Source organism: Palaemon carinicauda, chromosome 35 (assembly GCF_036898095.1).
Source record: "Palaemon carinicauda isolate YSFRI2023 chromosome 35, ASM3689809v2, whole genome shotgun sequence".
Classification (NCBI taxonomy): domain Eukaryota; kingdom Metazoa; phylum Arthropoda; class Malacostraca; order Decapoda; family Palaemonidae; genus Palaemon; species Palaemon carinicauda.
Window position 1 is genome coordinate 71,296,661 of NC_090759.1, and position 12,785 is coordinate 71,309,445.

At 40.6% G+C, this 12,785-nt stretch overlaps 1 protein-coding gene across 1 annotated transcript in view; it reads right to left on the reverse strand.

Moving 5' to 3' along the window:
* CLS (cardiolipin synthase) overlaps window positions 1-12,785 on the reverse strand; it is a 189,203-nt gene that overhangs the window by 90,263 nt on the left and 86,155 nt on the right. The window contains exons 8-9 of the mRNA XM_068359291.1: window positions 1,857-2,143; window positions 23-224 (exon numbers count right to left, since the gene is read on the reverse strand). Of these exons, the coding sequence (XP_068215392.1) occupies window positions 23-224; window positions 1,857-2,143 (489 nt within the window). The remainder of the gene's footprint in view (window positions 1-22; window positions 225-1,856; window positions 2,144-12,785) is intronic.

The window sequence follows — 12,785 nt, forward strand, 5'->3', positions numbered from 1 at the left end:
GGGCAAGGCAACTATACTTTACCTGTTTTAATTGAGTACATTCTTCCAGGTAGCTCTTATTTCTGTCATTGAAGTTTGTCTGCAGAGCTGCTATTCTTGCACGAAGCTGTTCTAGCTCTTCCTGGTGTAAGGCCTGCTGCTCGGCCCTCAGACGTTGCTCGGTATCAATTTCTTTTTTAGAATCTTTTTTAATGGCTTCTTGTTGATCTTCATGATCTGCCACCCTAGAGGGATATCAGGGGAGATTAGCTAAACCAAACATTGAGGGCTCTTTGATACCTAAATGTAACATAGATACAGTGCTGCATTTATGTTATGTTCACACCATTTACAAACCAATACCTTAGTAAAATTCATCTTGCTACCAGATGGGATTTACCAAAGTTGAGACAGTCATCACATTACTGTATACAATATAGGGAATAGTGAAATTTATCTAAAATAGGCCTTCATCAATTATATGGATACTGTACTGTACAAAACTTCCAAATAATACAAGTCAACAACAACAACAAAAAACAAAATGGTAGCTTTTAGCTGTTTCCACAACAGTCAGAAGTTCTTACTTTATCTTTATTAACAGTTAACCAGTATTTTTTGGAAATGCATAACTTATTCATAAATGTAAACATGGACATTCATTTCTAATTCATAGCCACATTAGAGTAATTAACCATAGAAAATTTCATTAATGTGGTACATTTTGCTCTGACCAATCTAAAATGTTGAGTGCCAGTGTAATTATCAAATCAAATTTATATAAAAATATTATTGGTAATTTCTTATCTTATTATCTTGTTCATCATGATGTAGTAGAGCAAGACCACTCATTTACTTTCAAGACCCACACAGTTAGCCAAAAAGAATTTGTTCTTAAATGAGAACTGAAAATTACAACCAGGTAAACTAGGTGTTACCGTATGGACATGAGTCATGGTATGACAATGAAACAATATCCAACAGATTTTGTAGATTTAAGGACAATAGCCTCATAAGAATATTAGGAATTAAATAGCAGGACAGGATTAGAAATGAAACGACAATATAAGAAATATTACTCAAGTGCCATATGTGGATGAGATCATGGTGAGGGGTAGATGAAGATATTTTGGGCATGCTCTTTGCACTCCCCAAGAGATAATAGTTCACCAAACTTTTAACTGATCTCCACTAGGCACTAGAAGAATTGGAAGACCCAGGCCTACGTGGCTGAGGACTATGAAGCATGAAGTAGATGATGATGAATGGATAAGTATAGATTTAAAAGCTCAAGATAGAGACTACTGGCAAAATCTAACCGAGGCCCTTTGCGTCAATAGGCGTAGGAGGAGATGATGAAACTATGTATATTTTTCCTCTAGGTACTATTTGTAAATATGATTAAATTCAAAACTGCATCCAACATATCATCTCTCCTGACTAGAATTTTTTCCATGAATACAATACAATGGATGGGTTAAATCAGATATTGTAAAATGCTCTTGAATAGTAAAAGGTTATCAAAAAACTTCTACAGTCATGAATTGAACAAGGCAATCCTACTACTATAACTGCTATAACAATTAAGTGTGAAGTTTTCCAAGACTATATCAACTTCTTGCAAAACTTCTTAAAAATCAACAGAATGTTACAGATCTTCAGAAATTTTCAAATGGATCCCTACATATGTAAAGTAAGTTCAAATAATGTGAAGTGAAATAATAAAGTGTTCTTACAAAACACTCTATTACAATACTTGTACTGAATATTATCACAGCCTGTTCTTCTACAGACTGTTTAAAAAAAAAATACCACGAGTAATACCTTACTGATAATTACTTAAGCTTAATCTAGAATAACCAAAAGATGAGCATTACTTGTTCTTAAGAAGCTTGATCTGCTGCTGAAGCTCAGCATTTAAGCTCTGCAGTTGTTCAGCTTCGGCACGTTGTAGGTGAAGTTCTTGGCGTAGCAAGGAGCTATCTTCTCGCTCTTTTCGAAGCAATCCCTCTAAATTCTCTAGGGCAACAACACGAGCCTCCAGCACCACCTTCTCTCTCTCCACTTCATGAAGTTTCTCTTGAGTACGTTGTTCCTTGGCCTCCAATTCACTTACTTTAGCATCACTCTTACTTCCATAGTTATTTAACGTAGTTTCAAGGTTCTGAAATTACAATGTACTGTAGTACATTTGACAAGGTGTCATTTTGCATACAAAAATACAGTATACTGTATACATTTTTGTATAGTGTATACTGTATATATACACAGATTTATTTATCTTTACCAACTAAAAGTAAATACTGTACGCACTAATATCTTACTTAGTAACCAGTTTTACATACAAGTGCTATACAGTTGCCAGAAAATCCTTAATATGCTAAACAAAATTAGGGTTAAACCTTAAAAAATAGCAATAATTGTACCACTATTCATTCATATGAGCCTTATCTATTTCTATGAATATCATCTGAAGTTCATGCAGCTACTTACTCAAAGGTAGCGGATTGGAAACATTTAACCTAAAAGTCTCAAAAATGATATTTTAATTATAAAATAAATTTTTGAATATACTTACCCGGTGAATATATAATAGCTGCTGCTCCAGCGGCTCGACAGAAAACACACACAAAAACTCGCGAGCGATCGCTATGAAGGTTGCGGGTGTGCCCACCAGCGCCAACTATCGGCCAGATACCGCATATACATGTAAACAGACCCAATTTTTTCTCATCCCGCTGGGTCTCTATCGGGGAGGAAGGGGGGGCCTTTAATTTATATATTCACCGGGTAAGTATATTCAAAAATTTATTTTATAATTAAAATATCATTTTTAAATATTTAACTTAGCCGGTGAATATATAATAGCTGATTCACACCCATGGTGGTGGGTAGAGACCAGAGTTAATTAAGTTTACAGTGTATATGCTTAGAGTTTTTGACAGTTATATCATAACAAAACCCAAATATATAAAGGTACCTGGTAAGGAAGTTGACTTAGACGATTACTCTGCCTTATCAGTCTGTCTTCCTCACGAAGCCCAGCGATCCTCTTAAGATGCTGAAAGACTTCCAGGAGCTGAAGTATCAAGGGCTGCAACCCATACAACAGGACCTCATCAAACCCCTAATCTGGGCGCTCTCAAGAAATGACTTTGACCACCCGCCAAATCAACCAGGATGCGAAAGGCTTCTTAGCCTTCCGTACAACCCAAAAAACAATATTAAAAACATTTCAAGAGACAGATTAAAAAGGATATTGGAATTAGGGTAATGTAGTGGTAGAACCCTCACCCACTACTGCACTCGCTGCAACGAATGGACCCAATGTGTAGCAGTCCTCGTAAAGAGTCTGGACATCTTTTAAGTAAAATGACGCGAACACTGACTTGCTTCTCCAAAAAGTCGCGTCCATAATACTTTGCAGAGATTTATTTTGCTTGAAGGCCACGGAGGTTGCTATAGCTCTAACTTCGTGCGTCTTAACCTTAAGCAAACATCGGTCTTTCTCATTCAAGTGAGAATGAGCTTCTCGTATTAAAAATCTGATAAAAAATGACAAAGCATTCTTTGACATAGGCAATGATGGTTTCTTAACTGAGCACCAGAATGCCTCAGATTTACCTCGTAATGACTTAGTACGAGCTAAATAGAACTTAAGAGCTCTAACAGGACATAATACTCTTTCCAGTTCGTTGCCTACGATCTCTGATTAGCAAGGAATATCAAAAGATTTAGGCCAAGGACGAGAAGGCAGTTCATTTTTGGCCAGGAAACCAAGTTGAAGTGAACAAGTAGCTTTTTCTGTAGAAAAGCCGATGTTCTTACTGAAGGCATGAAGTTCACTGACCCTTTTAGCCGAAGCCAAGCACACTAGGAAAAGTGTCTTGAGGGTGAGATCCTTCAGGGAGGCTGAATGTAATGGCTCAAACCTGTCTGACAAGAGGAACCTTAGGACCACGTCTAAGTTCCATCTAGGAGTTGCCAAACGACGTTCCTTAGAGGTCTCGAAAGACTTAAGGAGATCTTGGAGATCTTTATTGTTGGAAAGATCTAAGCCTCTATGTCGAAAGACCGAAGCCAACATGCTCCTGTAGCCCTTAATCGTGGGAGCTGAAAGGGAGCGAACCTTTCTCAGATGTAAAAGAAAATCTGCGATTTGGGCTACAGAGGTACTGGACGAGGACACAGATGCTGACTTGCACCAGTCTCGAAAGACTTCCCACTTCGACTGGTATACTCTAATGGTAGAAGCTCTCCTCGCTCTTGCAATCGCACTGGCTGCCTCCTTCGAAAAGCCTCGAGCTCTTGAGAGTCTTTCGATAGTCTGAAGGAAGTCAGACGAAGACCGGGGAGGCTTTGATGGACATTCTTTACGTGGGGCTGACGTAACAGATCTACCCTTAGAGGAAGACTTCTTGGAAAGTCTACCAGCCATTGAAGTACCTCGGTGAACCACTCTCTCGCGGGCCAGAGGGTAGCAACCAACGTCAACCTTGTCCCTTCGTGAGAGGCGAACTTCTGCAGTGCCTTGTTGACTATCTTGAATGGTGGGAATGCATATAAGTCCAGAAGAGACCAATCCAGTAGAAACGCGTCTATGTAGATTGCTTCTGTATCTAGGACTGGAGAGCAATAGATTGGTAACCTTTTGGTCAACGAGGAGGCAAAGAGGTCTATGGTGGGTTGACCCCAAGTAGCCCAAAGACTCTTGCCCACTTCCTTGTGGAGGGTCCATTCCGTGGGTATCACCTGACCCCTCCGACTGAGACAGTCTGCCAAGATGTTCAAGTCCCCCTGGATGAATCTCGTCAACAGGGAGATGCCTCGATTTCTTGACCATAAGAGAAGGTCCCTTGCGATCTCGAGCAGCGTGAAGGAGTGTGTGCCTCCTTGCTTGGAGATGTACGCCAAAGCTGTGGTGTTGTCTGAGTTGACCTCTACCACTTAGTTTCGAAGAAGCTTTCGAATATCATCAAGGCCAAGTGGACTGCTAATAGCTCCTTGCCGTTGATGTGCATGCTCTTCTGACTTGAGGTCCACAGACCCGAGCATTCCTGACCGTCCAGGGTCGCACCCCAACCCAAATCCGACGCGTCTGAGAACAACACGTGGTTTGGGTTCTTGACTGCTAGGGATAGTCCCTCTCTCAGACTGATATTGCTGTCCCACCATTTCAGGCATGCCTTTACTGGTTCGGAGACTGGGAATGATACTGTCTCTAACGTCTTGTCCTAGTTCCAATGAGAGGCTAGATGGAACCGGAGAGGCAGAAGGTGTAGTCTCCCTAGTGAGACAAACTGCTCCAGGGATGAGAGAGTCCCTACGAGACTGTTCCAACTCCTGACTGAACAAACGTTTTCTTTTCAGCATTAGTTGGACTTCGAGCAGGGCTTGTTCTATTCGGTGGCAGACGGAAAAGTCCGAAAAAAACTGGACTGCGAATCTCCATCCCCAAATATAGAATAATCTGGGATGGGATCAATTGGGACTTTTAGGTTGACCAAAAGTCCCAACTCCCTGGCCACACTCAACGTCCAATGTAGATCCTGCAGACAGCGAAGACTGGACGATGCTCTGAGAAGCCAGTCGTCCAAGTACAGGGAGGCTCGGATCCCCGATAGATGGAGGGATTTTGCCACATTCCTCATGAGCCTCGTAAACACGAGAGGAGCAGGACTGAGGCCAAAGCACAGGGCTCGAAACTGGTACCCCACATTCCTGTAAACAAACCTCAGAAACGGTTGGGAATCCGGGTGTATAGGAATGTGGAAGTATGCCTCCTGAAGGTCGAGAGAGACCATCCAGTCGCCTTCCATTAATGCTGTCAAGACAGCCTGGTAGACTTCTTCGTGAAGTTTGTCTTGACAATGAACACATTGAGCGCACTTGCCTCTTACGTACTCCTGCAGTGAACATGGCTGCCAGATCATTGGAGCCATCCCTGAGGGACTTGTTCCTGCAGAGAACGTGGCTGTCAGATCATTGGAGCCATCCCTGAAAGCCTTGTTTATGCATGACATAATGTACAGCAAAACTTCAAACGCTCGAAAAAAAACTCCTAACAGGAGATGGTCTAGCTCTGAAGTCGACCATAAAATCTTGGAGCGTCTCATGGCCAGGCGCCAGGGAGAGTCTATGAGGTTTGAGAAGTCTATCTGGGCAGAGGCAGGAACTCCCAAGCCGAGAACTTCTCCCGTGTCATATCAGACTCTCGCTCTATAAGCCAGCTTAAAAGTAGGGAAAGCAAAGGCTGTCTCCCCCAAACTCCTCCTGGTGATAAACCAGTCGCCTAGCAAACGTAAAGCTCTCTTAGAAGAGCGAGAGAGCACTAGCTTAGAAAACAACGGCTTCGAAGTAGCTAGGCCTAGTGTAAACTCTGACGTTTAGGCGAACGAGGAGCAGCAGTTACAAAATGGTCCGGACAAAGATCCTTAAAAATCAGCATGATTTATTTAAAGTCCAGAGAGGGCTGAGCAGCTTTAGGCTCCTCTCCGTCTGACAGAGTCCTCAAGGGAATATCAGTAGGAGGGGGAACAGCAACTTCCTCATCTGAAGGAACTTTGTCCGACAATAGCCGAGTCTCAAGCAAAGGGAGAGACCTGCCGTGGTGGCAATGCTTGAAAAGCAGAGTCCACACGCACTGGTGCATTAGTAGCGGACCAGGACGCAACGTCATGTACAGTGAACCCTCGTTTATCGCGGTAGATAGGTTCCAGACGCGGCCGCGATAGGTGAAAATCCGCGAAGTAGTAACACCATATTTACCTATTTATTTAACATGTATATTCAGACTTTTAAAACCTTCCCTTGTACGTAGTACTGTTAACAAACTACCCTTTAATGTACAGAACACTTAATGCATGTAATACAGTACCCTAAACTAAAACAGGCACAAATATTAAAGGCGACTTTATATCATGCGTTTCGTAAACACGCCAAAAAGCACGATAAAAAATGGCAACCAATGTTTTGTTTACGTTTATCTCTGATCCTAATGAAGAAACAAACGCATTTACACTTCTGTTTATAGGTTAGTTTTTGCATCAATTATATTGATTATTCAGTAGAGTATGTTGATTTGGTTATTACTAATGTTTTACTTAATTTTTCTTAGGACTTCCAAATGAAATTTTTTTCTTTATGATTCGCCTGAAACGACGGCGTCATAAAGTACGCTCAGTAAACAAACTAAGGAATTTAACCCGCATGATGAAAGTGATAAATAATGATATTACAGTAAAAGCTTTTATAAAATATGTTATTACAAATATTATTTACCGTATCTATATTAAATCATACATACGTAGCAAAGCAGGAAAACAATCTACGAGAGAGAGAGAGAGAGAGAGAGAGAGAGAGAGAGAGAGAGAGAGAGAGAGAGAGAGAGAGAGAGTTGTTTTACATACGTAAATGTAAATTTTAAACAAATACAAAAATACCCCCATTTCATATAAAATAGATTACAAATATTTTTACTTTATCATATTACAGTAGTCTGTATAATACTGTAAAGTTCAGTACAGTATGTTGTTGTTAAAGTCGTGGCGATGAAATTCTCACGAAACAAAAACACGCCATTTGATTACAACAGCTGATTCATTCTCTCTCTCTCTCTCTCTCTCTCTCTCTCTCTCTCTCTCTCTCTCTCTCTCTCTCTCTCTCTCCTCTCTCTCTCTCTCTCTCTCTCTCTCTCTTCGTGTTATACAATACTTACATTTAGATGAAGAAACTAAAATTTGTTTTCTTAGTGTCAATTAAATACGAAATGAAATAATTAGGCCGAGTCTACATCCATTTCAATCATAGCCAAAAATAGGGCATCCGATTTCATCAGCAAACCACTATTTTCTGTGAAATATCATTTTATTCTAGAAAATTGCCACTCTTTAAATAGTTAATTGCACATTAAGAAAGCGTGTACTTTTGTTTTTAATTTCGGGTGTGTTTTAAAAATCGAGTATTGTTGACTTTTTTTTTTTTTACTTTTGGCTGTGATTAGATCAGCTGTCATCTAGCTGCTGCTCTTGAGTGTGTACGAATACACTAACAAAGTATCATTTATACCATTTCTTAACTTATTCAAACCGTCTACAGTATACAGTTGATATTACATAAGCACCAATGTGTTATAACCTATCAAATTTTTTTGTTTATTACATTTAAACCCCCCTCTATCTCTCTCTCTCTCTCTCTCTCTCTCTCCTCTCTACCTCTCTCTCTCTCTCTACCTCTCTCTCTCTCTCTCTACCTCTCTCTCTCTCTCTCTCTCTCTCCTCTCTCTCTCTCTCTCTCTCTCTCTCTCTCTCTCTCTCTCTCTCTCTCTCTCTCTGTGTGGGCTACTTTTCACTACCTCCCATTCCTTACCTCTCTCTATCTCTCTAACAAATGATATCTTTGTTGCTCCTCAAAGTTTCATTTATATTGAAAATCAATCATGATTCAATTTTCCTTACTTTCTCCAATCTCGCACCATCGGTCACATCGCGGTATTTTCGATATTTCCGGAAAATCCGCAATATATGTATAGACATGGGTTGTGAAAAAAATCCGCGAAGTGGTGAATCCGCGATGGTCGAACCGCGAAGTAGCGAGGGTTCACTGTAACTGCTTAACAGTCTGTGAACTGTCAACAACAACAGGTGCGTGAGGACGCTCGGCGTCCACTCGAGACTGTTTTGACTGCCTAGTCTGAGCAGTCAAAACAACTCTAGACTGCGGTGGTTGACGCTCAGCCGTCAAAAACAAGTCAACTCCGATGGTTGGCGAACGTCCTGAACGTCAACAGGAGCATTAGTAAGTGGCCTAACGTCCAAATGCGGCTGAAAATCAACACGAGACCGCATCGAGTGAGGCTCTACATATCGTGACTGACGTGCTTAGCTACGCCAACGTCAACAGGACGCACAAAGGTTCGTTTGGGCGGCTGAAGGCCAGGATCTCGATGAGATAAACGGCTAGGCTCAACGTGAACCTTATCGGCAGAATAGTCCTCCATAAGAGAGGCAAGCTTATTCTGCATGTCTTGCCGTACAACCCATTTAGGATCAACGGGAATGGTTGCGGTGAGAGACGAGGGTAACGTCTGTGACTGCAAAACCTTGCCTACAAAAAGACTCTCGGAGCCTGTGTTACGCTTTTGTTCAGGCGCCGAGCAGTCTTCCGATGAATGCATAGGGTCAGAGCTGTCCTAATAGTTAAAACCAGGACGCTGGACCTGTCCTGAAAGGACTGACTTTCGCTTAAAGGGCCTCGAAACCTTGTTCCACAGTTTCTTATGCGAAAAGCCTTCGGATGACGAGGAGAAAATCGTCTCTCTCGTCTTATGATAGGGGCGATCTTGGTGAGATACGCCTGATACCATAGAGGGAACGTCTGTTCGCTGATCAAGGCCTCTCGAACCCATAAGTCGTACGACATTACTTCTCCCCTGGGCTTGGGAGCTTGCAAGAGGTCTCGGACTAGGCGAACGACAGGCACGAACAGACGAACCCTCGGTCGCAACACTGATAACACTTTGCGCAATATCACTTTATCACTACGATTTTCTGTTTTGCACTTATTTCACTGAAATCGAATTTTTTTTTTTTTAACAATTCACATTAGGTATGAATAAAACTGATTTCTACCTGAAGCACGCAATTCTACCCTCATCAAAAGGTTATAATTGCGAAATCAGTCGTATAATGTAAGCACATTAATACAAGCAAAAAACAGTAAACATATTTTAAGATAAAAAGATCAGTGGCTGGGAAGGAGACTAAACACTAGTTCATTCAAAACTACGTTTTCAATCTCTCACCGTACAGTGCCTTGGGACGAGAATAAAAACTAAAAACGTTTTATCCTTTCTCCCCGTACAGAGACTAGGGACGAGAGTAAAAAGCTGACTTGAGAACAACGTTACTCCCTTGGGACGAGAATAAAGATCGGAACGTTCTCTCTCATCTCTCTCTCTCCGTCTCTATCTCTCTCTCTCTCTCTCTCTCTCTCTCTCTCTCTCTCTTGATTTCGCACCGAAGAGAAGAGCCCACTTACCTTTCGTCAATAAACAGGTTATTTGACCAAAGGAAAAAACTGAAAGGTTTTTTAATTAAAAAGTTCCTTTAAAATAGTATTTAAAACATTTAAGCTTTGAAAGAAGAATGAACAAAACGTCAGAATCGATTTACTCTTTCTGCAAAGTGAAACCGTGATATTCTCTCTCTCTATCGTAACGATAGAGCGCAAACTGCGTAGCATAAATAAACTAAACGTTAGTTCATCTTTGAAACAGTACGAAGACTATTCAAAGAAAATCTTTCATAAAATATTTACTAAAAAAAATTCATTTAATAAGTTTTAAATCATTAGCTCTGTAAAAGTTATTTACGATTGAAAGGGCTCAACGTTGTTTAACTTCGGTTTCCAAGTTAGGACCGCCTACTCTCAGGAAAGGTCGCATATAAACAAATCATTAAAATTTATCTTGATGTTTATTATAAATGGAAAGCTAATCGAAGAGGCCTAATAAAGGCGGTTGAGATATAAAATATATAGAGGAAAATCTATAATTAATTTATAATGTGATAAGATAAATGCTAAAAGCCTAAAACACACTTCCGTACTAAGGGAAAGGTCGGCCATTTAGAAGTCAAAGAAAGTCCAAAAAAAACAATCCAAAGTCATCAAAAATTAAATCTATCCAAAAACGAGTTCAAGATTTAAGTTGAAGATAAAACACCTGCACTGCGAAAGCTCAAACCAAAAGGAAGTACTTCACCAAATATGTTGAGAAAACTCCAGGTTATACAGCGAGTATTGATACGTCTTGTCGTTAAGGCCGACGGAGAAAAAATTGGGTCTGTTTACATGTATATGCGGTATCTGGCCGATAGTTGGCGCTGGTGGGCACACCCGCAACCTTCATAGCGATCGCTCGCGAGTTTTTGTGTGTGTTTTCTGTCAAGCCGCTGGAGCAGCAGCTATTATATATTCACCGGCTAAGTTAAATATCTAAAATGTCCTATTTCCTTTCTCTTCCATAGTCTTGCCAATCTAATCCCCTACTGCCTATGCCAACGAGTAACACTAGGGGACGATAGCTTCAGTGTACTTAACTGCTAATGATAGTGTTAGATATATCGTCCTCAGTGCAAATACAGTTTGTATTTTCACTGAGTGTCAATTAGCTTTAGCCTAATTGGTGATGCCTTCTTCTGGATTTTATATAAGTTTTTAAGTATACTTAGTTCAATTAGAGTGTTAGCCAAAGTTTGTGGCACAATATTTAGTTACTGCAAATGCTATAGTATATTATCCATCACACAAAAGAGGAATGGAAATAACAGTCATACTTTTCTTCTCTTTTGCCAGTGTAATAAGTGAATACTAGCGAATACTTTTTTAAAATTATTTTTCATCTTTACCAGCTAATGGTTTTCTTGGTCAACAATTCAGGATAATAATTCATCAATGAATTTCTCTTTGAGTGAAAACAAAATTATATCTACAACAGTATAAACTTCCAGTGCATAGTTGTTCTATAAGTTTTTTTTTAGAGGGAGATCTGTTATTTGGTATTTTTAACACAACACTTTCCCTTTAAGTTAGAAGAGTTTTTTCAAACTGTACATGGGTATAACAAAATTTCAGGTTAAATACTATCTAGGAAAGTTTGGAAAATATTATACTTGGCAACACTAACTCTTATTATCAATTATACAGTAGTAAGAAAAAGATGGTGTTAAACCAACTTCAAACTTCCCCACATATTCATGTAATTTTTCAATCGTTTCTACGTGAGGATATATTCCTCGTCAGTTTTCAAGGAATAAAAAATTCTCATCAGTAAAGGTAATAGAGAAGGGTCAAGAAAGTTCTGAAGAGAATCCACACAAAAACTGACATGAAGCTACCGATTGTAACAACATAAAAAATGACAAATTCGAAGATAATTTGTATTTTTCCTAACCATACAAACCTTAGCTATTTACAAAGGGTTATTACTTTTAGCGTAGCTGAAATGGCGAGCCATTAGAATTTAACGAGGGTGTATTACCCCCGCGCTAGTTAGCGGGGGGGTAGGGGAGTGGTAGCTAGCTACCCCTCCTCCCCCTCACACACAGGTGAATACTCACTTTCACTTAGAGGTAGGACTTGTCTTGGGGGACAGGGCTGGCGGGCAAATATGTGTAAATAGCTAAGGTTTGTATGGTTAGGAAAAATACAAATTATCTTCGAATTTGTCATTTGTTCCGTAACCGAAATACAAACCACGCTATTTACAAAGGGTGACTTATCCCTTAGGAAGGGTGGAAAGTCCCCAGCCATACTGGCTTTGGCTTTACCCGGGGACTCAGAATCCGAGTGAGTCGCACTCGAGAAAAGGAGTCCCTGCACCTCACAAGTTCCTTGCACCGCAAGGAACCATGTGGCCTACGTAAGCTTGTGTGTGAAGGAAGAAGTGTGACCCGTCTTAGGCAGTTGACCTGGAGTTCCAGAAGGAACTCTGGGTTAGGACGTTCCCAATACCACCTCGTCAGGGTATGGGGGACGCGACAGTATTGACTCAATACTCGGAACACAAGGAAGCATGGTTTACCTGCAGAGGTTCGAGGTCAGCTATGCAGAGACCAGGATGCTGCTTCCCCGTAGAGGGGATGATGAAGAAAGAAGTAAGGGCCAGACATACTTCTTTCGTTCATGCAGACTAAAACCTGATAACAATGCCCTCAACCTTCTGCTACCTGTCCAAAAAGGAGCCTGAGGTTAGACCAGCTGTTGTGTAGCCACCACAGAGCGATAGAAAACGTATCGAGACTCCT